Genomic DNA, 25,910 nt, shown 5'->3' on the forward strand with positions numbered 1-25,910 from the left:
GGAGGAAAGAACTAGTGCTGAGGACACTGAGTTTAAAGACTTGATGGTGGGGAGCTAATGCAAACTTCCATCTGACGGCACTTATTTTTTTCTCTCTTTTTTCGGGGTGTGGGGGCGGGTCAAGTACAACTTCATGAAGAAAGGAAGGATAAACTTACTGGGGAAGATTATCTGACAGTGCTGAAGGCCCACCTGAGACGGGGGCACCCACTTAAACACACGTTACTTCTCAAGCACAATCCAGCAGCTGAAGTATAGCTCCAACAAGAGAATAGAGCTGGCTTCATACAGGGCTAGGGTTTGCTGAGTGAATGGGATGGAAAGAAAGGCAAAAGGGGGCAAAAGTTAGGAGCAGTCGCTTATGCCTGTAATCCCAGTAATTTAGGAGGCTGGGGTGGGAGGATTGCTTGAGTCCAGGCATTTGAGACCAACCTGGGTAACATAGCAAGACCCCTTCTCTACAAAAAATAAAATTAGCTGGGTGTGGTGGTGCGTGCCTATAGTCCCAGCTACTCAGGAAGCTGAGGTGGGAGGATTGTTTAAGCCTGGGAGGTTGAGGCTACAGTGAGTCATGATTACCTCACTGCACTCAGCCTGGGCAACAGTGAAACCATCTCAAAACAAATAAATGAATAGGCCAGGCACGGTGGCTCACGCCTGTAATCCCAGCACTTTGGGAGGTTGAGGCAGGCAGATCATGAGGTCAGGAGTTTGGGACCAGCCTAGCCAACATGGTGAAACCCCGTCTCTACTAAAAACACAAAAATTAGCCAAGCGTGGTGGTGGGCACCTGTAATCCCAGCTACTCGAGAGGCTGAGGCAGGTGAATCGCTTCAACTGGGGAGGTGGAGGTTGCAGTGAGCCGAGACTGAGCCACTGCACTCCAGCCTGGGCAACAGAGTGAGACTCCATCTCAAAAAAAACAAAAAACAAAAAACGAACAAACAAAAACGGCCAGGTGTAGTGGCTCATGCCTGTAATCCCAGCACTCTGGGAGGCCAAGGCGGGCAAATCATGAGGTCAGGAGATTGAGACCATCCTGGCTAACACGGTGAAACCCTGTCTCTACTAAAAATACAAAAAAAAATAGCTGGGTGTGGTGGCATGCTCCTGTAGTCCTAGCTACTCGGGAGGCTGAGGCAGGAGAATTGCTTGAACCTGGGAGGCGGAGGTTGCAGTGAGTCAAGATCATGCCACTGCACTCCAGCCTGGGCAACAGAGTGAGACTCTGTCTCAAAAAAAAAAAAACCCAAAAAATATAAATAAATGAATAAATACATAAATAAATAAATATTGCAAAAATGTGGTTTAACTATTTAACCTTGGAATTGAAGATGAGGAGTCAGAGGCAGTGAAGATTAGAGAACAGGTAGGTGAGAGTAGTTGAGCAGGCTAATTGGATGGTTGAGAGGTTGCTATCTAAGTAGTGATTTGGTAGGTGGCTTGGGGTATGACCAGGAGAGTGAGTGGCTGAGGTGACATGGAGGAGAAAGTCATGGAGGTGGAGAGGGGAGTGGCCAAGTGGCCACATGTAGGATGAGGATGATCTAGGATGATAGCAGAAGAGGGGCAAAGTAGAAGATGGAGAACAGGTATCCACCTCTCCACAGAAAAGGGCTGAGATGGCACCTCAAAGGCCCAGTTTGCTGATTATTTATAGACCAGAGAGGTCCACTGGATTTGCAACTGGGCCAGTATTTTTTAACTTTTTATTTTAACATAATTTCAGATTTACAGAAAAGCTGCAAGAATGGTGCACAGAATTCCCACATGCCTTTCACCTAGATGTTAACACTTCATGTTTGCTGTTTCATTCTCTCAATATGTCCAAGCGTATTTTTTTCTAAACTGTTTTAGCATTAAGTTGCAGACATGATGCCCTTCTACTCCTAAATACTTCAGCGTGGACTTCCTAAAAACAGGGACATTCTCTGCTTTGATCTGAATACTTGTGGTTCCCCTAAATTCATACACTGAAATCCCAAGCCCCAAAGAGATAGTATTAGGAGGCGGGGGTTTGGGATTAGTGTCTTTATAATAGAGCACCTGAGAGCTGCCTTACACCTTCCACCTTGCAAGGACACAGCAAAAAGGTGCCATCCATGGGAAAGTGGCCTTCACCAGATACCAACACTGCTGGTGTCTTGATCTTGAACTTCCCAGCCTCCAGAACTGTAAGAAACAAATTTCTGTTGTTTAGAAGCCACCCAGTCCATGGTATTTGGTTATTGCAGCCTGAATGGACTAAGATTCTCTTAATTAATCATGGTACAATTATCAAAATCAAGAATTGAACAGAGCCGAGATTGTGCCACTGCACTTCAGCCTGGGTGACACAGTGAGACTCCATCTCAAAAAAATAAAAAATAAACAAAAATGGCCAGGTGCAGTGGCTCATGCCTGTAATCCCAGCACTCTGGGAGGCCGAGGTGGGCAAATCTTGAGGTCAGGAGATTGAGGCCATCCTGGCTAACACAGTGAAATCCCATCTCTACTAAATATACAAAAAAATTGAACACTAACACAATTGGATAATCTATATGATTTAATCAAATATTGCCAATTGTAAGGGGCCAGTTTTCATGTATTACTTTCCACCCTGCTTCTTTTCCTTTCTCCTTCTATTCCTCTTCTCTTCCAGGCCTTTGAGAAACAGGAAACAGATTGGGAGAAAAGAGCTAACACTTTTGCGTTTGTTTTGAACTTTCTACTTTCAAATGATTGCAAATTCACAGGGAGCTTAAAAGAAACAATATATCTTTTACGTCAAAATTTGGGTTATGAAATTTCTCGTTTCATTGAGATAATTTAAACCCATATTTTTCTAAGGCTATACTGATGATTTTGCATCCATTTAGCAAATACTTATGAAGCACGGCCGGGCGCGGTGGCTCATGCCTGTAATCTCAGCAATTTGAGAGGCCGAGGCAGGTGGATCACGAGGTCAAGAGATTGAGACCATCCTGGCCAACATGGTGAAACCCCATCTCTACTAAAAAATAGAAAAATTAGCTGGGCTTGGTGGCATGCACCTGTAGTCCCAGCTACTCAGGAGGCTGAGGCAGGAGAATGCTTGAACCTGGGAGGTGGAGGTTGCACTGAGCCGAGGTTGCACTGAGCCACTGCACTCCAGCCTGGTGACCGAGCGAGATTCTGTCTCTGCTGAGACCAGCTCAGTCATGGAGACCCTAACCCAGCGGTGCTAGAGGAATTAAAGACACACACACAGAAATATAAAGTGCGGAGTCAGAAATCAGGGGGCTGACAGCCTTCAGAGCTGACAGCCCCGAACAGAGTTTGACCCACATATTTATTGACAGCATACCGGTGATAAGCATTATTTCTATAGATTATAGATTAACTAAAAGTATTCCTTATGGGAAATAAAGGGATGGGCCAAAACAAAGGGATGGGCTTTGGCTAGTTATCTGCAGCAGGAACATGTCCTTAAGGCACAGATCACTCATGCTATTGTTTGTGGTTTAGGAACGCCTTTAAGCGGTTTTCTGCCCTTGGTGGACCAGGTATTCCTTGCCCTCATTCCAGTAAACCCACAACCTTCAGCGTGGGCATCATGGCCATCACAAGCACGTCACAGTGCTGCAGAGATTTTGTTTATGGCCAGTTTTGGGGCCAGTTTATGGCCAGATTTGGGGGCCTGTTCCCAACATGTTCCCCCTTGTTGCTTTTGCAAGATGATAAAAGAAAAGGCAGCTTTATCACGGTGAGCTACTTCTCGCAGGAATCGGAATCTGCATCTGCAGACTATACAAAGACAAACTACATGGATTAAAAGCACAGTCATCATTGAAATCACAGAGCTTCCAAGTATTTTTATCTATTTTAATGGGTTACTTGCTGCTAATCCGTTGGTAGCTCCTTCAAGCACTCCAGTTCCTGGTATTAAGGTCAGGTGTGCCTAGGATGCTTTAAATATTTGTTCTTTTAATTTTGCAATATCCAAAGACAAGTTTGTAGAGTGTCCTTCTAGATACTTTTTAATTCTTTCCCACATTTTGATCTTATTAAAAGCCATTAATAGTTTCCACAAATCCTTATGTTTAGCTCCTACAGTGGGCCATATCATTTGAGGTTGAGGTGGTACTATACCACCATGTTTCCAGATAATAGGAACTCTTGCTGTATTTCTTACCATTTCTACCATCTGACCATTTTGTTTAGACCAGCTGAACATAGTGTGGCTGTGGCATGCAGACTGAGAAGTGCAATTCAAGCTAAACTTCCCCTTAGGGGACCAATCAATAATGATTCCATAGGAATCATTGTGCAGCACCTCTGCCTGTTCTGCAGTGCAATCTTTCCAAACAAATACATTAATTATTTCTGGCCAGGTCCAATTCTGTTTACAAATAGGTTTTTGAGGGCGGTATGCCTCAATTATAGGAGCTCGTTTATTATGGGAAATACTGAGATCAGAAAGCATGTGTAACTATGTCATAGAGTGATTACATCCAGGCATTACTGCCAGCCAAGATTGATAAATATGCCCAATAAGTATAATTGTTCTCTGTGTCAGTCCTTGTTGAAGGAATACTCATGGCAATGGTGATCACCGCTATCATAAAATTACTCATTGTGACTGGTTGTCCCGCTTTCCTCAGGTTTTCGTCCACCATCTGTGACAGCTTCTTGATCTGTCCCCAGGTAGGTGGCTGAGTTCAACAGGTGTTGCTCGTGACAGCTGGGGTCCTCCTCGGCATCAGGCTTGACATGGCTGCAACTGGGGGATCCTCGGGATCCTCCCGGAATCTCTTCCTCGGCATCTGGCTCATGATAAGGTTTCAGGTGTCTTGATGATATCCAACTTGGCTGTTGATTCTGGCCTGGAGAAACACAAGCATAACCTCTACCCCAAGTTATTATTTTACCTATTTCCAAATTTTTTGTTATCGGATCTCTTCACCAAACCAGTTGTTCTGCTTCTGTCTTTGTAGCTGGTTTCTGTAGATGCTGTTCAGCTGCTGATAGCATCTGGCTTTTAGGCAGGCTCAAAAAATTTAAAGTCAATAATGCTAGAGTCAGTTGCATATGGGGTATTCCGTAGTCCCTGTTTCCATCAGTCTGCTTTTGCAATTGTCATTTCAGGGAGAGATTCATTCTTTCTACTATGGCTTCTCCTCAAGAATTATATGGGATGCCAGTAATGTGTTTAATATTCTATATAGAGAAAAATGTGGCTAGAGCTTGGCGAGTATAGCCTGGGGCATTATCAGTTTTAATAGAAGCTGGAATGCCCATCACCACAAAACACTGCAAAAGGTGACGTTTAACACAGGCAGAAGACTCTCCTGATTGGCATGTAGCCCAGACAAAGTGAGAAAAGGTGTCCACACATACGTGTATATAAGCTAGTCTCCCAAAGGAGGGAACATGTGTGACTTCCATTTGCCAAAGGGAATTAGGTTCCAATCCTCAAGGATTAACTCCTCCTATGCAAGATGAGGAATGTACCATTTGGCAACTTGGGCATCGTTGGATAATAGCTTTAGCTTCTTTCCAGGTAATGCCGTATCTGCGTTTGAGACCAGAGGCATTAACATGGGTTAAATTGTGACAGTGTCTAGCACTAGATATTGCAGTAGCAACTAAGTGATCAGCCATTTGATTCCCTTCAGATAAAGGTCCTGGAAGAGGTGTATGAGCCCTAATGTGAGTGATATAAAAAGGGTGCCTTCTACTCCTAACTGCTGTTTGTAATTGGGTAAATAAAGTCATCAGTTGCTCATCTGTATGAAATCGTAACTGAGCATTTTCAATTAATTGTGTGGAATGAACCACGTATGAAGAATCAGAAATCACATGAATAGGCATATCAAAAGCAGTCAATACCTCAATTACAGCTACAAGCTTGGCTTTTTGAGCTGAAGTATAGGGCGTCTGAAAAACTTTACCTTTTGAGCCAGAATAAGAAGCTTTACCATTGCTAGACCCATCTGTAAAGACATTTTCAGCACTTTCAATTGGTTTAAATTACTTATTTTAGGGAAAATCCAACTAGTTACTTTCAAAAATTGAAATAATTTTGTTTTCAGAAAATGATTATCAAGAACACCCATGAAATCAGCTAAATGAGTTTGCCAAGTAAGACTATTTATAAAAGTTTGCTGGCCAGGCACGGTGGCTCACGCCTGTAATCCCAGCACTTTGGGAGGCTGAGGTGGGCGGATCACGAGGTCAAGAGATTGACACCATCCTGGCTAACACAGTGAAACCCCATCTCTACTAAAAATACAAAAAAAAAAAAAAATAGCCAGGTATGGTGGCGGGCGCCTGTAGTCCCAGCTACTCGGGAGACTGAGGCAGGAGAATGGCGTGAACCTGGGAGGCGGAGCTTGCAGTGAGCCGAGATTGCACCACTGCACTCCAGCCTGGGTGATAGAGTGAGACTCCGTCTCAAAAAAAAAAAAAAAAGTTTGCTGTATTTGTGCCTTTGTGAGAGGGACAATAACTTTTCCAGGATCATATCCATGTAATTTAACAACCTGAGTTCTCCCATTTCCTATCAGAGTAGCAATTTGATCCAAATAAGGAGTTAGAGTCCATGAATTAGTATGTGGAAGACAAAGCGATTCTACTAAGTCCTGTTCTTGGACGGTAACACCAGTAGGTGAATGCTGAATTGAAAAAATTAGCAAATTTAGAGTCTTTTCTGGATCTATTCTATTTATTCGAGTCTTATGCACTTGCTTTTCAAGCAGCTGTAACTCTGCCTCAGCCTCCTTTGTTAATTGCCGAGGGCTAGTGAGACTAGGATCTCCTCTAAGGATAGAAAATAGTTTACTCATGGCATAGGTAGGAATGCCTAGAGCAGGTTGTATCCAATTACTGTCCCCTAGTAATTTTTGGAAGTCATTTAATGTTTTCAGTTGATTTCTACATATGGTTGCTTTCTGTGGCACAATGGTAGTATCATTTACTAAGGTCCCCAAGTAGGAGTAAGGAGTAGTAGTCTGAATTTTGTCAGGAGCTATAATTAAACCAGGGCAAGAAATCAAATTTTGCAAGTGATCATAACACTGGAGTAATATTTCTCGAGTAGGGGCAGCACAAAGTGTATCATCCATATAATGAATAATGTAACACTGAAAATTTTTTATGAGTAGGTTCAATTGCTTGCCCTACATAAGTCTGGCAAATTGTTGGACTGTTTAACATGACTTGTGGCAACACTTTCCAATGAAAACACTTAGCAGGTTGCAGGTTGTTTACCACAGGTATTGTAAATGCAAACCGTTCACAGTCTTGCTCAGCTAAGGGGATAGTAAAGAAACAGTCTTTTAAATCTATGATTATTAGAGGCCAATTTTTTTGAATCATAGCAGGAGAAGGCAGTCCTGGCTGTAATGTCCCCATAGGGTGTATAACTGAATTAATGGCCCTTAAGTCAGTTAACATTCTCCATTTACCTGATTTTTTCTTAATTACAAAAACTAGAGAATTCCAAGGGAAAAATGTTGGGAGCTATGTGTCCTTTTGCTAATTGTTCAATAACTAAGTCTGCTAAAGCCTCCAGTTTCTCTTTACTTAGTGGCCATTGTTCTATCCAAATTGGCTTATCTGTCAACCATTTTAAAGGTATAGGTTCTGGAGGCTTAACAATGGCTGCCATCAAAAATGATATACTAAACCTTGGCGGGAACTTTGTCTTTCCATTTGAAGCAGTTCCTTCAAACCTTGCAAATTTTTTTCTAGTCCCATACCAGGGACATACCCCATTTCATGCATCATATGTTGACTTTGAGGGCTATATAATTGCTCTGGAATTAGAACTTGTGCTCCCCATTGTTGTAATCTCTTCCCCATAAATTTATAGGTACAGAAGTTACAATTGATTGAATAGTCCCAGGTTGTCCATCGGGCCTTTCATAATGCAAAATATAACTACTTTCATATAGTTCAGAGGCTTTACCAACTCCAACTATGTTAAATTGAGCGGGTTGAATTGGCCACGCAGATGGCCAGTGCCATAGAGAAATCATTGAAATGTCTGCTCCTGTATCTATCAAACCTTTAAATTTCTTTCCCTGAATAGCTATTTCACAGGTAGGACGTTCATCAGTAATTTGATTCACCCAAAAAGCTGTTTTGCCTTGTTTATTTGTGCTTCCAAATCCTCCCATTGGTTTAATTTCACTTTTCCCCATTTCCACATACGGCACAATCAGGAGCTGTGCTATGCGCTCTCCTGGCTCTGCTTTCCAGGGAACAGAAGTAGATATAACAATCTGAATTTCCCCATTGTTATCTGAATTGATGACTCCTGTATGTACTTGCTGTCCTTTTAAATTTAAACTAGATCTACCTAGAAGTAATCCTATCCTCCCTGCTGGCAAGGGTCCACAGACCCCTGTTGGAACTTTTTGCAGGGGTTCCCCAGGCAGAAGACTCACAGCTTTTGTGCAGCACAAATCTACTGCGGCACTACCAGCTGTGGCGGGGGACAGACATTGTACAGGGGTGAAGGAGTGGCCTGAGCCAGAAATGCCCCAGGTTGGAATGGGGCCCGGGACAGGCCCCTCATGGCATTTCCTGAAATTGGGTTCTCATCTTTATCAAACTTAGAGTGACATTGATTAGCCCAATGTTTTCCTTTTTTACACTTCGGGCATAGACCTGGCTCATATTGATTAATAGCTTGTTTAAATTCTTTGAGTAATTTAAAAGGAAAAGGCTCAAATATAGCTATAATATTTCCCTATTGATCTAGGGGGTGTGTCCTAACAGGGAACTGCCAAGCCTCTATATCACCCTCTCATCTAGCTTGCTGAATTCCTGCCTGAATAGAACTGAGAGCGGTTGCTCAAGGAACTGCTTTAACAGTCACTGGGGCAACTAGTTTTCACCCAGTGTCCTCCAGAAAAGAAAGATCTGGAGGGTCAGGCCACTCTTTTTCTTCAAAATAATGAGGGGGTGCAGAAGGGTAGGGATGAACCTCTTCCTCCTTTGCCACTTTAGCTTTAGCTGGCAAACAAACCTGCTGTTACCTCTTCTGTTACTTTGTTATACTTTCCTTCCTCCTCATCATTAGTGTGAAAAGGTTCCAAGGTGGAACAAACCAGAGCCCACACTTGTCCCACTGTTACCCTGATGCTTCTGTGTTCCCTTTCTGACTCACCATGGGCATTGCTTAAGAGTACTCGGGTGTCCTCCAGCTTAATTCCACGTTCTCCAACCGTCGCTCTGGCGACCCTTTGACCTGGGATAGAGCCCCATGTATGGGCACCACTTACCAAGACCAGCTCGGTCGTGGAGACCCTAACCCAGCAGCGCTAGAGGAATTAAAGACACACACACATAAATATAGAGTGAGAAGTGGGAAATCAGGGGGCTGACAGCCTTCAGAGCTGAGAGCCCCAAACAGAGTTTGACCCATGTATTTATCGACAGCAAGCCAGTGATAAGCATTGTTTCTACAGATTGTAGATTAACTAAAAGTATTCCTTATGGGAAACAAAGGGATGGGCCGAAATAAAGGATGGGCTCTGGCTAGTTATCTGCAGCAGGAACATGTCCTTAAGGCACAGATCACTCATGCCATTGTTTGTGGTTTAGGAACGCCTTTAAGTGGTTTTCCGCCCTGGGCGGGCCAGGTTTTCCTTGCCCTCATTCTGGTAAACCCACAACCTTCAGCGTGGGTGTCATGGCCATCAGGAGCATGTCACAGTGCTGCAGAGATTTTGTTTATGGCCAGCTTTGGGGCCAGTTTATGGCCAGATTTGGGGGCCTGTTCCCAACACGTCTCAAACAACAACAACAAAAACCTTATGAAGCACTACCTTATGCCAGGCACTTTACTACACACTGGTGCTATAAATAGTGAGCAGGTAAACCTCTGCCTCAAACTCTACCAAACTGGAATTTCTTCCAGGTGGAGTAAACCAGTTCTCCTTAACAAACCTGTGAGCTATCCAGGTAGTACTGCGTTTGTTTCTTTTACCATCTTAACGGTTTTTAAGTGTATAGTTCAGTAAAGTCAAGTATATTCACACTGTTGTGCAACAGATCTCCAGAACTTTTTCATCTTGCAAAACTGAGACTTTGTACCCATTAAGTAATAACTAATTTCCCCTCCCCCCAGGCTCCATAATCACCAACCTTCTTTCTGTTTCTATGAATTTTTTTTTTTTTTGAGACGGAGTTTTGCTCTGTCACCCAGGCTGGAGTGCAATGGCATGATCTCAGCTCACTGCAACCTTGGCCTCCCGGGTTCAAGCAATTCTCCTGCCTCAGCCTCCTGAGTGGCTGGGACTACAGGCGCCCATCACCACACCTGGCTAATTTTTATATTTTTACTAGAGATAGGCTTTTGCCATTTTGGCCAGGCTGGCCTCAAACTACTGACCTCAGGTGATCCACCCGCCTTGGCCTCCCAAAGTGCTGGGATTACAGGTGTCAACCACTGTGCCCGGCGTGTTTCTATGAATTTGATGAGATACCTCATATAAACGGAATCACGTACATTAGTATTTGTCTTTTGGTGACTGGCTTATTTCACTTTAGCATAATGTTCTCAAGTTCATCCATGTTGTAGCATGTGTCAGAATTTCCTTCCTTTTAAAGCTGGATAATATTCCATAGTATGTATGTCCCACAATTTTTTTTTTTTTTTGAGACGGAGTCTCGCTCTGTCACCAGGCTGGAGTGCAGTGGCACAATCTCAGCTCACTGCAATCTCTGCCTCCCAGGTTCAAGCAATTCCCCTGCCTCAACCTCCTAAATAGCTGGGACTACAGGCACGCACCACCATGCCCAGCTAATTTTTTGTATTTTTTTAGTAGAGATGGGGTCTCACCACGTTGGCTAGGATGGTCTCAATCTCCTGACCCGTGATCTGCCCGCCTCGGCCTCCCAAAGTGTTGGGATTACAGGTGTGAGCCACCGCACCCGGTCGTATGTCCCACATTTTATCCATTCATACAGTGAGGGACATTTGTGTTGTTTCTACCTTTTGGTTATTGTAAATAGTACTACTGTGAACACAGATATACAAATATCTCTCTGAGATCCTGCTTTCAATACTTTTGGATATATACCCAGTAGTGGGATTGCTGGAAGGAAATAACACTTTCATGTGCTTCTAAGTTTGGCTCTTTATATGTGTTACCTTGATCATTCTCTCAAGCAGCACTGCCCTTAATCCCGAGCAACTGGAGCTCTTGGGCGGGGTGGGGGCCTTATTGGTTTTCCTCTGCCCAGAGTCCAGAGGATGTGCCCACCCACCTTCCTTTAGATCACGCTCTAGGTACCTACTTAACCATCCTCAAATTTGCTTCCAGGGCCCAGATAGGCCTTTTCCTAGGTCCACCCTCCCTAGAGCGGACCTGCTAGTATGTACAGCCCTAGACCGAAAGGGTGGCTACAGGGCAGCTTTGTGGGGCAGTCATGGTGTGGATCTTCAGGCTGGGTGTCCACATGCAGGCATAGGAAGCCTGAGACCTCACACTGTAGGACTGAGTTGGGAATGGTAAGGGGCTTCCATTTGTTCTTTTTCTCTGGACTCCTGTAAATATTAGTAGCTATAATGTTGTTAAGATAAACAAGTACTATTGACAAGGTCTGAAGAACATTTAGTTCCATTACTGTAAACCTGTTTTTAACTGGATGTATTTTCTAGAATCAGTGTATCACTAGCTTCTCAGTGTATAGTGTCCAGTCAGTGAACCAGACGGATAAGATTTGCTCCTTAGTTAAGGAAGCCTGCACCACGGTGAAAAACCGTTGTTAATCTGAATGAATCTGTTCTTCTCTTCTTTTGCATATGTAACTTATTAATGCAAATGGAAAACACAGATGATGCATTCGTGCAGCAAGAGAAGACAAGAACCCTGAGGCATCAATGCCAGTGGGCAGACACACAGGCAATTCAGAAAGTACGTCTGGGATGCGCCAGTGGAGGCTCGGAGACGCTAATGAGCTTGTTCTAGCTACCCAGACCCACAGATTCATGGCTGAATCCCAGAAGCAGCCTGGGAGATTTTGTGGGGAGATAAGGCAAAGTCATCTATTTCCTTGGCAAGGCAAAGGATTCCGTTCAGGAATCATCTTCTACCTCAAGCTGCCGTGTTTTAGTTAACATCACAGCTCAGTATTGGGACAGAAATGTAGAAGGAAAAAAATGCTGAAGGGTCACAAGCAAGGAGCAGGTCTAGACAGCTGAGAGGAACCATTCTCCTCCAATAGCTCTGTTTCTTCAATAACTGGCCATGTAGACCCGTTCTACCCCCGAGGGCTGGGAGTCGAGTCAGGTTCCAGACTGACTCCCTGATCTTAGCATTCCTTCACTTGCCATCCCACAGGCACCTCAAATTTGGTGAGTCCAACTCTGAAGGGCTCATCATCACCCCATCATCCTTTTCCTGTGCTCCCTGTGTTAGTCAACTGCAGGATTAACTCCCCGCCCCCCAACCCCAGTCGCTCAAGCCTGAACATTCCTCAACAACGCCCACACCCCCTCAAATCCGGATATTTGGGCTTCCTAAATCTCTACCTCCTAATCTCTTTCACATGCGGTCCACTCCTTTCTGTCCCCATTGCCAAGGTTGGGCCACCACCACCTATCTCTGGGACAACTTACAGTCTTCTAAGGGGGTCCTGCCTTTGGTCCGCCCCACCTGGCTCATCTCTTTTGAACAGTTTCTGCGGTCCTCACCTGCCCGAGACAGCATTCTACAATGCGAAGTCATGTCCTTCCCCTTCAGCGGCTCCCCACTGCCCCCAATATGAAAAGGAGTTAGAAACCCCTGCCTTCCCACTCCCACCGAGCACCTTCGCCTTCTGAACTGGCCAGGGGCTCTGTTGCTTGCTCGTTGCTCTCAGACCCTTTGCACAAGGTGCTCCCTCAACCCAAAATAGAATCTCGGCCCACCCTCTGTCGGTCTTCGCTCCACTGTCAGTTGTTCATTTAACAAATATTCGCTGCTTTTGCCAGGCTATGCAATAAACGCTGGGGTTACGCAAGGGGGGCGCAAAACAAAACAAAACAGAGAACAAACAAAAACCACAACTCCCAAAAGTCCATTAAGACCCCTAGCCACAGGCGGCTTACATCTGAGGGGTTACCGTCCCTTGGCACAAGGTGGAGTATGAAATCCGCCTCTGCCTTCCAGGCTTTTCCAGTGCCAAGACCTGTGGGGCCACCAATTGTGAGTCCCCTCCCGCACTGACTACTCCCTCAACAGGACACGAGGGAAGCTGAACCCGTCGGGACACCGCGCTGGGCACGCTCAGGTCCCACCGCGCGTGCTCATCGGCGGTCCCGAGCGCGAGTTCGGACAGGCAGCGCCCCCCTCCGACTGTGAGCTGGGACGCTCCCGCACGCTTCCCGGCACCCCTTCAGTCTTCATGGTACGCCCCGCCCGCAGGCACCCGGACGGCGGAAGTGAGCCGCGGGGGCGGATCTTGTTGTTACGGGTAACGGAAGTGTGGCGGCGTTGGGTTGAGCGGGCTTTTTGGAAGTTTGTGGCGGAGGTGAGGCCGAGGTGAGTGCAGAGCGGCTCGCGAGTTGCTCGGGCTGTAGGACTGGGCCCCTGGGAGGGAGCGGTTCTGTGGGGGAAAGGAGGCTCCTGTCCTGACTTGGCGTTCTGGTATTTTCTCTGGCGTGGAAAGTAGACGCGCTCCGCTGTCTCCCGCCGCCTGCCTCAGCTTTCGCAGTTCCCTCCTAGGGGTGTGCCTCAGTCGGAGCCCCTTCTGTTAAATTCTTCCCCCTTGGCCGAGGGTCAGCTCTTCTGAGAAATTTCCCTTAACCTTGGTTTGCATTTGTTGTCCGGTCGCGGTCTCCATCACCAGCTGCTTCGTGTTATAGTTTTTGTATTTGCGCTCACGGCTTGTTAACTGAAGAACCCGGAAGGGAAGGCCGCGGCGTTTCCCGCCGGCGGGGCTCTGCCATTCTCGGATCTTGGCTTCAGACCTCTGATGCTCCCCAGCGTCTCTTGGCAAGGAATCTACTTCGCGTTCAGGGAATTCACAGCCACCCGCCTCTGGTCTTACCTCTGGTTTTAGGATGATTTTAGCAAATGTGCCTAGGTTGATTTAAACGTATCCCCCTTCGAAGCCGCCTGCCCCTTCTGGCTGGACACCTTTTTAGCTTGGTGTGTCCTGTTTGCATCCGGTAGTTCAAAGCATGGGATCTTGGAGTCTGGAGCTGGACAGACTCGGGTTTCACTTCTCTCTCTGCCACTTGGTAGCCTTCTAATCTTGGGGGAAATTCCCTAATCTCTGAATCCCAAAAGTTGTTAATCTAAAATGGGGCTAATATTACACCTACCTAGTAGGTGGTGTTGTGGGAGTCATGTTAATGAATGTAAAGTGCTGGGTTCAGTGTTTTCCCTATTATAGGGGTTCAATAATTTGTTCAACAAATATTTGTTACCTAGTTTGAGCTAGGTACTGTGCTAAGTGCTGGAGATACAATGATAAACAAAACCAGCTACGGCCCGTGTCCTTAGGGGACTTAAAGTCTAGTGGGAGATAACATTTGTTAATCTGATAATTACACATGTAATATTAAAAATTAGTGACAGTATGTAAGAGAGTTTACTGGTGCCATGAGAGGATGTACTAGGGGAACGTTTAACCTAGACTGAGCTTTTCTTTTTTTTTTTTCTTTTTTTTTTTTTTTGAGACAGAGTCTCGCTGTGTTGCCAGGCTGGAGTGCAGTGGCGCGATCTCGGCTCACTGCAACCTCCGCCTCCTGAGTTCAAGTGATTCTCCTGCCTCAGCCTCCCAAGTAGCTGGGACTACAGGTGCGTGCCATCACGCCCAGCTATTTTTTTTTTTTTTTTTTGTATTTTTAGTAGAGACGGGGTTTCGCCATGTTGGCCAGGAAGGTCTGGATCTCTTGACCTCGTGATCCGCCTGCCTTGGCCTCCCAAAGTGCTGAGATTACAGGCGTGAGCTACTGCGCCTGGCCTAGACTGAGCTTTTGAGGAGATGTGGATTGAGCTGAGATCTGAAGGATTTGTAGGAGTTAGTAATAAAAGATTGGGGGGCAGTGGATGGAAGCAGGAATATTTATTTAAGTTCCAGATGGAAACATGTGGAAGGGCCTGTGGCAGAAAGAACTTGGAGATTTGAAGGACTGGAAGCAATTCTCCATGGCTGGAGCAGAGTGATGAAAGGGAGGTAGGCATGGGTCAGAACTTGCAGGACTTATTTTATCCTTACTTAAGGGTTTTGGACTGATAAAGCAATGGAAGCCACTGAAGAGCTTTAAGATGAGGATGGCATGGAGGGAAGATAAGTCACATAATCAGGTTTGTGTTTCAAAAACATCACTTTAGTTGCTGCGTAGAAGGGAACAAGTTAGGAAACGATTGCAGTAGTTCAGGTGAGAGATGGTGGTGGTTTGGAGTAATGTGTCAGTAGTGGAGATGGAGAAAAGTAGACAGATTTGGGAGATATTTAGTAGGTAACATTGACAGGACTTGGTAATGGATGTGGTGAAGGATGAAGGCAAAGTTGTTAAGAATGTTACCTAGGTTTCTGGTCTGAGCAGCTGAGTGGATGATGGTACCATTTAGGGAGACGGGAAACACAGGAGGAAGAAGAGGAGGAACAGATTTTCTTTCTACTAGGCTGTACTTACCCCTTCTATTTTCATAGCTACTCACTGAATTCTATCTACTTCATGTGCCTCCATTTCATCCCATCTTTTCTATTCTCCAGTCACCACCCTAGTACAGGTCTTTATCATTTCCACTAAAATAACTTCCAAATGGTCTCTTAGCATTTGCTGTTTCTTCTTACCTTCTCCCCACTTTAATCTGCACAAAGATGCTAGGTTCTGTTTCCTCAAACACTTGCAATCTTGTGAGATTGTCTTTTGCTCAAATTTTTTAATGGTTCTCAGTAATTTACGAAATAGAATCTAAATTCCTTAACCTGTTTACTCCCAGCCTATCTTTCCAGCCTTCCTACTCACTATTCTCCTACTTGGATTCTACCTCAGCCATTTTACTCATTTTCCCCAAAGAAATTTCTCATTTCCCGTATGAATGCCTTTGTTCATGATACCCTTCTCCATAATGTATACAACCTGGTTGTCTTGACTACCTATATTTAATCTCTAAGTTCCAGTTCAAGCTTTCCTCTGCTGCGAAGCCTTGACATTTAAGAACACAGTTACATCTTTTACCTTGTTAACTTCTCAGCTTTTCTTTCTTTCTTCCTTTCTTTTTTTTTTTTTTTTTTTGAGACAGCTCTGTCGCCCAGGCTGGAGTGCGGTGGCGTGATCTCCGCTCACTGCAAGCTCCTCCTCCCGGGTTCACGCCATTCTCCTGCCTCAGCCTCCCGAGTAGCTGGGACTACAGGCGCCCGCCACCACGCCCACCTAATTTTTTTTTGTATTTTTGGTAGAGACGGGGGTTTCACCGTGTTGGCCAGAATGGTCTCGATCTCCTGACTTCGTGATCTGCCCTCCTCGGCCTCCCAAAGTGCTGGGATTACAGGCGTGAGCCACGGTGCCCGGCCTCTTTTTTTTTTTTTTTTTTTTTAAGAGACAGGGTCTTACCTTGTTGCCTAGGCTGGAGTACTGTGGCATGGTCATAGCTCACTGCAGCCTCACACTCTTGGGCTCCCCTTCTCACTTGTTTTTATACCATTTAATTGGCATATAGCATTTATAGTGCTATTGGTTTATTCATTTATTTGTCAAATACTTTATTACATGCTTATGGTAATATATAATGTATTACATACTTGACATGCTGTTAAATGGAAGCTTTGTTCTAGGTAGTATGGTGAGTAGATGGCAACAAGTGTGGGCAAAAATTATGAAACCACTTGATTAGAATACAGATTCCTAATAAGGCAATTCCAGGGAATTTTCAGGATTATTTTGGTTAGGTTAAGAATCATCTTGCCACTGAGCTTAAGAAGAAGAAAAAAGAATCACCTACTTAAAGATAGTCCTAAGTTTGTTGAGCACCCATTGCATAATAGGTATGAAATATTCAGTTAACAGGGAAGGAAAACAAATCAAGTTTGTTTATTTCTGGAATCTTCACCCACCTCTGACGTTTTTCCCTTGTAGTTCTGTGATATGAGCAACAATGGACCAGAAGATTTTATCTCTAGCAGCAGAAAAAACAGCAGACAAACTGCAAGAATTTCTTCAAACCCTGAGAGAAGGTGATGTGAGTATTAGGAAGCATGTTCTGCTAAAAGTAAATGTCAGGCGTGATGACACATTCAAAGCACATGTGAGAAAGAAAAATTATGCTGCTTCTTTATCTACTCCCCATTCACTGTAGGAGACAAGGGTTTATTTAATAATAATTTATAGATGTAAAGAAATTGGGGTGAGGGAATGAGAGAAATAGACTACTTGAGGGCATTTGTGACCAAATTTAAACCTGAAATAGTTTAAGAATAGAATGCTTTTACAACTGTATTTATAAAAGCAAATTAGTATACTTTTATGGTCCTCAGAACAATCCTATTTGAAGATAATATCCAGACTATAGTTACTGGTTGAGACATTAGTTTTGCATTTTGATGCTTCTCTGTATTTTTCCATAAAGAAATTAAGTTTATAAGCGGCAAAATATTTTGAAATTATTAGTAAAAATTAGGGCCTCTGTTTTCACTATAAGTGTAGGATTATAAAATGGGATAGTAATTGCCTTATATGTTAGGCTGTTTATTCTCCCTAATGTTCTTTCTCAGCTGATATACTGCTCCTTTTTCCATAAGTGATCTCATCCTATCCAGGTCCCTGCCTGGAAAAGAATCCCTCTTCAAGGTATATGTATAAACAAGTAAAGACACTGAGTATCATGGGATTTTTTTCCTTTTTCTGTCAATTGATGAGTATTATGTTTTTAAGGGAATTTTTATGTGTTAATGTTGTAGTTATTGAAGCAAGGTGCATCTTAGTGTGTGTTATCTGACATACTAACTAGGAATTGATGCAGTGTTGCTCTTTGATTTTTTTTTCTTTGAAATTATCCAAGATTGCCTTTATAGCTATTTTTTGAGATGACTTGTTGCGTGAGTTGTAACTTGAATCATTCTGTAGACAAGATTTGATTGAAACTAGCATTTAAATTATTTATTTAAAGTTTCATGCCTCAAATTGAAGGCATGAACACTGTCAAATTGAAGACAGTGTTCCAGATGTTTTCTGACTCTAGGATAGAGTAATGCTAATATTTACCTCATTTTTCCATTAATGCAAAATCAGCTTTTTGGCAGCAACATTATATTGTAGTCTCATTGCTCTTATATTTATTTTTGTATATGTTGATATTAAGCTAAGTTTCCTTTATCTCTGAAGTCCTTTTAGAATCCATGTTAAAAACTATATATAGGCCAGGCATGGTGACTTACACCTGTAATCCCAGCACTTTGGGAGGATTCCTTCAGGCCAGGAGTTCGAGATCAGCTTAGGCAACATAGTGAGACCCAGTTTCTAAAAACAACTACCAAAACAACAAACTTTATATCTGTTAACTGTCACCTTTTTTAGATTCATCTTGTTTTACTCCATCAAGATCATTTTGTATGATTCTGCTGACCATATTAATCACCTTTTTATCCTCTACAAATTTGTTAAGCATGTCAGTAATATATGCAGGCAGTTCATTTGATAAAATGTTCCACAGAAGATGAACTCAGAGTAAAAAATTATAAAACACATAAAGAAGTCCTGTGGCAAGAAAGACTCAAACAGAAATGGGAAAATTCATATTCAAGGATTTAGAGCAATCTGAAAAAAATCTTTAATTATTTAACACAAATACTTAATACAGTATTTAACTTTATTTATTTAAAGGTGGGATCTCACTCTTGCCCAGGCTGGAGTGCAGTGGGGCGATCTCAGCACACTGCAGCCTCAACCTCCTGGGCTCATGCAATCCTCCCACCTCAGCCTCCTGAGTAGCTGGGAGTACAGCCATGTGCCACCATGTCCGACTAATTTTTGTATTTTTAGCAGAGATGGGGTTTCGCCATGCTTTCCAGGCTGGTCTTGAACTCCTGAGCTCAAGCAATCCACCTACCTCAGCCTCCCACAGTGCCGGGATTACACGTGTGAGCCACTCTGCCTGACCTAGTATTTAAAATATTTGAAGATGTAAATGAAGGAATAGAACTCACAAAATAAGGGATGGATTTAGAAAACAATGAAAGAAAACTTCTTGAAATGAAAACCTCAGTAGGTGGTTTAACAGTAGACAAAACATTGCTAAAGAGAAAATTAGTAAAGTGGAATATAGAGCTGAGGATAACTAAATAAAGCACAGATTGTAAAGAGGTGGAAAATATAAAGAATATTTAAAATATTTGCAGAGAACTTTGATAAGAGTATATTATCTTCTTAAACGCATAGAATGTTCATAAAAATTAATCACATGTCATATACTAGAGCACAAAGAAAACATGGGTAGGTCCCATAAGGTAGAATTACTACAAACTATTCTCTGTGATCACAATGTAATAAAACTGGAAATGAAGACTGAAACTAAAAGTCAAAAAGCAAAGACCCTTTTACTTGGAAATTAAAATACCTTCTATTCAACCATTGTGGAAGACAGTGTGGCGATTTCTCAGGGATCTAGAACTAGAAATACCATTTGACCCAGTGATCCCATTACTGGGTATATACCCAAAGGACTGTAAATCATGCTGCTATAAAGACACATTCACATGTATGTTTACTGTGGCACTATTCACAATAGCAAAGACTTGGAACCAACCCAAGTGTCCAACAATGATAGACTGGATTAAGAAAATGTGGCACATATACACCATGGAATACTATGCAGCCATAAAAAATGATGAGTTCATGTCCTTTGTAGGGACATGGATGAAGCTGGAAACCATCATTCTCAGCAAACTATCGCAAGGACAAAAAAACCAAACCTCGCATGTTCTCACTCATAGGTGGGAATTGAACAGTGAGAACACTTGGACACGGGAATGGGAACATCACACACCGGGGCCTGTTGTGGGGAGGGGGGAGGGATAGCATTAGGAGATATACCTAATGTAAATGTAATGTAAATGACGAGTTAATGGGTGCAGCACACCAACATGGCACATGTATACATATGTAACAAACCTGTATGTTGTGCACATGTACCCTAGAACTTAAAGTATAATAAAAATATATGTATATATAAAAATAAAAAAATACCTTCTAAATAACTCTTGGAGGAAAAGAGATACAAACAAATTACAGGATTTTTGAAGAATAATTACAGATAACAAAAATACTACATGTTAAAATCCATGGAATAATGTTAAAAACAAGTGTTTAACAAATGAAATAATGAAATCAATACAAATGAAATAATGAAAATAAATAAATTCCCAACTCAAAAACCTAGAAAAAAGAGAAAGTAAACAACAACAAAAAACACAAGAAACTACTAAAGATAAAAGTGGAAATTAATAAAGTAGAGAACAGAAAAATAGTGGATCAAATTAATCAAAATCTTGGTTCTTTGTGGGGGGAAAAAACACCATTAATTAATATAATAAAACAGTGGAGTAAAAACATGCACAAAATGAGAAATGACAAGGGAGAAATACTGTTAATACAGAGAAAATCTCAAAAAATACTGTGAGACTACAGTAGATTCCTGTGCAAATAAATTTGAAAACCTAGAGGAAATGGATAATTTCTTAGGCATGTACAGTTTAATAAAATTGAGCCAATTTGAGATGGAAAGCTTAAGCAGACCAGTTTCCATAGAAGAAAAGAGAAAGTTATGAAGGAACTACTTCATACAAAAACACCAGGCCCAGATAGATTGGCAGGAAACTTCTGTCAAACCTTTAGAGATCAGGTAGATAGTCCTAATGCTACATAAATTGTTTCAGAGCATAAATAATAAAGGAAAACTTCCAAGTTCTTTGAATGAAGCAAGTATAACATTGAATTAAACAAATATAACATTGATTTTTTTATGCTATCTTTATCAGGTATAACCTTAAACCTCATAAAGATAGCATAGAAAAAAGAGGATATAGACTAATGTAACTTATGAATATTGATATAAAAGTCTTAAATATTAGGGGACAGATTGCAACACCACATTTTAAAAAAGCACACCATGATCAAGTGGGATTTAATAGCAGGAATACAAGGTTGGTTCAGTATTTGAAAGTATATTACTATAAAGATTATACGATTATCTTCATGGATCAGAGAAAGCCTTTGACAAAATTCAACACTCATTCCTAATAAAAACTTGAGAAAAATCAGAATGGGTGGCTGTTTCCTTTACATCATAAAATGTATATATCTAAATTTTAGAGTCAGCATCTTAGTGGGAAACCATAGAGACATTTCCTCTAAGGCCGGGAATAAAGCAATGATGCCTACTGTCTCCATTACTATATAATGTTCTGATTGGCTAGCCTATGCATTTAACCTAGAGAAAACAATCACAGGCATAATAATGGAAAAATAAAGGCTGAGTGCAGTGGCTCACACCCATAATCCCAACGCTTTGGGAGGCCAAGGTGGGCAAATCACTTGAGGTCAGGAGTTCGAAACCAGCCTGGCCAACATGGTGAAACCCCTTCTCTACTAAAAATATAAAAATTAGCTGGGCGTGGTGGTGTGTGCCTGTAATCCCAGCTACTCAGGAGGCTGAGGCAGAAGAATCACTTGAACCTGGGAGGTGGAGGTTGCAGTGAGCCCAGATTGCACCATTGCACTTCAACCTGGGTAAACAAAGTGAGATTCCATCTAAAAAAAAAAAAAAAGAAAATATAAAACGTCTCTCTTTGTAGATGGCATGATAGTATACCTGGAAAACCCTGGAGAATCTGTGATAAAACCATCTATAAACAGAATTCATCAAGGTAGCAGAATATAAAATTAATATGCAAAAATCAGTAGCATTCATACATAATAGCCAGTTAGCTCACGCCTGTAATCCCAGCACTTTGGGAGGCCAAGGCAGGCGGATCACCTGAAGTCAGGAGTTCTAAACTAGCCTGGCCAACATGGTGAAACCTCAACTCTACTAAAAATAGAAAAATTAGCTGGGCGTGGTGGTGCATGCCTGTAGTCTCAGCTACTCAGGAGGCTGAGGCAGGAGAATTGCTTGAACCCGGGAGGCGGAAGTTGCAGTGAGCTGAGATCACACCACTGTACTCCAGCCTGGGCGACAGAGTGAGACTCCGTCTCAAAAAAAAAAAAGGTGCAGTAAATGAGAAAGCCCCATTTACAATAGCAACAGAAAAGTTAAAACAGGAATAAACCTGAGAAATGTCCAAAACCCATGTGAAAAAAAACTATGAAACACTTCTAAAGGACAAAGTAGAAAACTAGGAAAATATCCCCTGTTCTTGACTGGGGAGTCTGAACATCACGAAAATGTCAATTCTTCCAAAGTTAATTTATCAATTTAATACCAGTAAAAATCCCATTGAGCTATTTTGTTTAACTAGATAAGTTGACTGCAAAATTCATATAGCAAATTGTACACACAGGAATAGTTAGGGAAAAGCTGAAAAGAGCTCTGAGAGAGGATTAACCATAGCAGAGACTAAACACCACAAAAACTTTTATAAATAAGAGTGCAGTACTGGTGCATGAGTAGATGAACAGAAACGGAATAGGATACAAAGAATAGAATAGGTAATGCATAAGAATGGAAAGTCTCAAAATAGACCCAGCTACAAGTAAAATCTAGTATCTAATAAAATTACATCTTAAAACACTGAAATAAAGATAATCTTTGACAAATGATATTGGAACAACTGGATGGACATTTGGAAAAAATAGATGAAATTAGATGTGTTTCTCATATTCAAGAGAAAGCTCCAAATGAATCAGAAATTTAAATGTAAAAAACAAATCTAAATAAATGTTAGGGCTGGGCACAGGGGCTTATCCCTGTAATCCCAGCACTTTGGGAGGCTGAGGTGGGAAGATCGCTTGAGCCACGAGGTTCAGATTACAGTGAGCTATGATTGTGCCACTGCACTTCAACAGGGGTGAAAGTGAGACTCTGTCTCTTAAAAATAAATAAATAAATAAGTAACTTAAGTATATGTTAGAAGAAAACATGGATGAATTTCTCTTTAAGCTCAGTGCAGTGAAAAGCTTTCTAACTGTTATACAAAATATAGATGCAAGAAAAGATAAGTTTGTCTACATATAAGTTAAAAAGTTTCTGTGGCCAGAAATACCATAAGCAGAGTCAAAAGACAAATGGCAAACTGGGAAAAAATATTTGTAACGTATCACAGAAAAAGGATTAATATCCCTAATTCATAAATAACTTGTTGGGGGTGGGGGGGAGATAAACTGTATTTAAAAAAGGCAAAAAACATGAGAATAATCACTAAAAGATATGTAAAAATGGCCTTAAACATAAGAAAATATGCTCAACTTCACTCGTAATAAGAGAAATATAAATTAAAATGAAAGATATGATCCACCTGCCTTGGCCTCACAAAGTGCTGGGATTACAGGCGGGAGCCACCATGCCTGGCCCCATGTATATTTTTATGGGTATAAACATGCATACATTTCCTGGCTCTCTCCACTGAAAGAACTATGAAGCAAAGATGCTATAGTTGGTCGGTGCGGTGGCTCACGCCTGTAATCCCAACAATTTGGGAAACTGCGTGGGTGGATCACTTGAGTCCGGGAGTTCAAGACCACTTTGGGCAACATGGTCAAATCCTGTCTCTATAAAAAAATAAATAAATAAATTTTAAAAAGACGCCATAGTAACAACAAACACACCCATCACCTAGATCTTTGCTGTTTCATAACCATTCCTCACTCAAGGGAACCAGGGCTCTTCAGAGAAATGGATAAGTTTATGCGTGGGCAGGATGGATACAAGATGAACCTGGAACATCTTGCTATACCAGAAAGTAAAGAAGTGCTCAAAAAAGACAGTGGGGGCGTGTCACAAAGACAGAAGAGCCAGCTTGAAGGGTTTCCCTTTGGCCAAATCTGGGACTATTTGAGCATCAAAATAAGTTCAATAATGAACCATTGAAAAATACAGAGATTTATAAGTCCATACTCATAATTAATAAATAAATCACTTTGGGAGTTCGAGGACGGAGGATCACTTGAGTCCAGGAGTTTGAGACCAGCTTGGACAACATAGTGAGAACCCACCTCTACAAAAAAATAATTTAAAAAGTAGCATGGCATATCAGCACACGCTTGTATTCCTAGCTAACTGGAGGGGTGCTGAGGCAGGAGAATTGCTTGAGCCCAGGAGTTTCAAGTTATAGTGAGCTATGACTGTGCCACTGCAGTCCAGCCAGGGTGACAAAGAAGACTCTGTCTCTAAGTAAGGTAAGTAAAGTAAGTAAATGAATACATGGGTAGAAAGGAGTTCTCTTGCTTACAGTGCAGGAGTTGGAAAATCATTCCTTTGCAATTGTAATGGTAAAGATTGAACCAGGCAAGAAATACCAATGGATGTTAAATCCAGGGGGACTTTAAAAACATTGATACGATACAATTAATGAAGCTAAGAACCTTATTCCAACTCTCCCCAGTAATTATTTCACTAATGTTCTCTTTATGTTCCAGGATCCCACTCAGCATCCTACATTGCTCTTAGTTGTAATTTCCCCCTGATTTCCTACACTCTGCAATAGTTCTCAGTCTTTCCTTATCTCTGTTGATCATGATAGCCCTGAGGAGTATTGATTAGTTGTTTTGCTGAATGTGTCTCATTTAGGGCCTGTTTGGTGGTGTCTCATGATTGGACCAATGTCATGTATCCCTGGCATAAGGACCACAGAAATGGTACCATGCCCTTTTTAGTGTATCAAATCACTGAGTTCTTGATGTCAGTGTTATTCCTGGTGATACTGACTTTGATAACCTGATAACAGTGGTTTCTGCTGGGCATTTCCATTTTACAGGAAGAAAATTAGATGAGGAGCAAGATATTTGCATGATCTTAAAGTGTCTCCCTATAAATTGCTTACTGGTGGCAAAGGGACAGGGTGGGGGAAGTAATTATAAAGTGGGATCAGAATATCACCAATGAGGGACAGATGGACATCATGTGCTTCCTGATGTGATACTCCGAGAATGACACGATATCACCTGTGTTCTTGTGAGACCGCATAAACTCAATCTAGCCACAAGGAAACATCAGACAACACAAAATGAGGAATGTTCTATTTTTTAAAAACTAAAATTTATTTGGATTATGCTGTTAACTTGGTAGTTACAGTCTGCCAATTAAAAATTTTAAAGCCTTCTGAGGTAACAGGGATACTTAAATCTTACTTGCTCTATTTCCGAGTTTTAAAATGTAGTAAAAAGCATAACTGAACATGGTCAAAGAAAGACTGAAGATCACATAAGTGGAAGGAGGAAGAAGGGGAGTAGAGGACAGAGGCAATAGAAGAAAATTAACATTCGTTGAGTACTTGTCGTGTGTTAGGCTCTGTGCAAATTCTTCTCCCCTTTATCTCAGTCCTTTGAGGTGGGGAAATGGACACACATAACAGATTAAGTAAGTTGCCTGAGGTTATATAGCTAGTAAATGGCATAGCTAGGATTTACATCCAGGGCTTCTGATTCTGGATCCAGCTTTTTTTCCCTCTTCCTATGCCACATTGCTTTCTGTTGAAACTGAACTATTTCGAAAAGAGTCAACAGCTTCTCAGCCTTGGCAGTGCTCATGTTTTGGCTCAGATAAATCTTTGTTGTGGTGGGCTGTCCAGTGCATTGCAGAATGTTTGATAGCATCTCTTACCTCTACCCACTAGATTCCAACAGCATCCTTCCAGTTGTGACAACCAGAAATGTTTCTAGACATTGTCTAGTGTCCCCTGGGGGACAAAAATCACTGGTTGAGAACTGCTGCTCTAAGGGTTATGTCAAGGATCAAGTACTCTGTTGGAAGGTATAGGCAAGAGTAGTCAGATACTTCTTTATTATA

The 25,910-nt window shown here is 42.1% G+C and overlaps 2 protein-coding genes across 19 annotated transcripts in view; one reads left to right on the forward strand and one right to left on the reverse strand.

The window, feature by feature from the left end:
* Positions 1-9,404, reverse strand: part of RLBP1 (retinaldehyde binding protein 1) — a 30,149-nt gene extending 20,745 nt beyond the window's left edge. The window contains exon 1 of the mRNA XM_031002309.3: positions 9,137-9,404. The gene's annotated coding sequence lies outside the window, so the exon portion shown is untranslated. The remainder of the gene's footprint in view (positions 1-9,136) is intronic.
* A 3,273-nt stretch (positions 9,405-12,677) lies between these two features.
* The window catches only part of FANCI (FA complementation group I), a 72,177-nt gene continuing 58,944 nt past the window's right edge, over positions 12,678-25,910 (forward strand). For 5 of the 18 annotated variants that reach the window (XM_063698818.1, XM_019010953.3, XM_063698821.1 and 2 more), the window contains exons 1-2: positions 13,147-13,499; positions 17,051-17,153. In XM_063698818.1, the coding sequence (XP_063554888.1) occupies positions 17,070-17,153 (84 nt within the window). In that variant the 5' untranslated portion in view covers positions 13,147-13,499; positions 17,051-17,069. Of the gene's footprint in view, positions 13,500-14,641; positions 15,142-15,188; positions 15,273-17,050; positions 17,154-25,910 lie in introns of those variants that run through there. The other 13 variants (XM_063698820.1, XM_055362941.2, XM_063698819.1 and 10 more) reach the window with 10 other exon arrangements.

The sequence above is a fragment of the Gorilla gorilla genome, chromosome 16, assembly GCF_029281585.2.
Source record: "Gorilla gorilla gorilla isolate KB3781 chromosome 16, NHGRI_mGorGor1-v2.1_pri, whole genome shotgun sequence".
Classification (NCBI taxonomy): domain Eukaryota; kingdom Metazoa; phylum Chordata; class Mammalia; order Primates; family Hominidae; genus Gorilla; species Gorilla gorilla.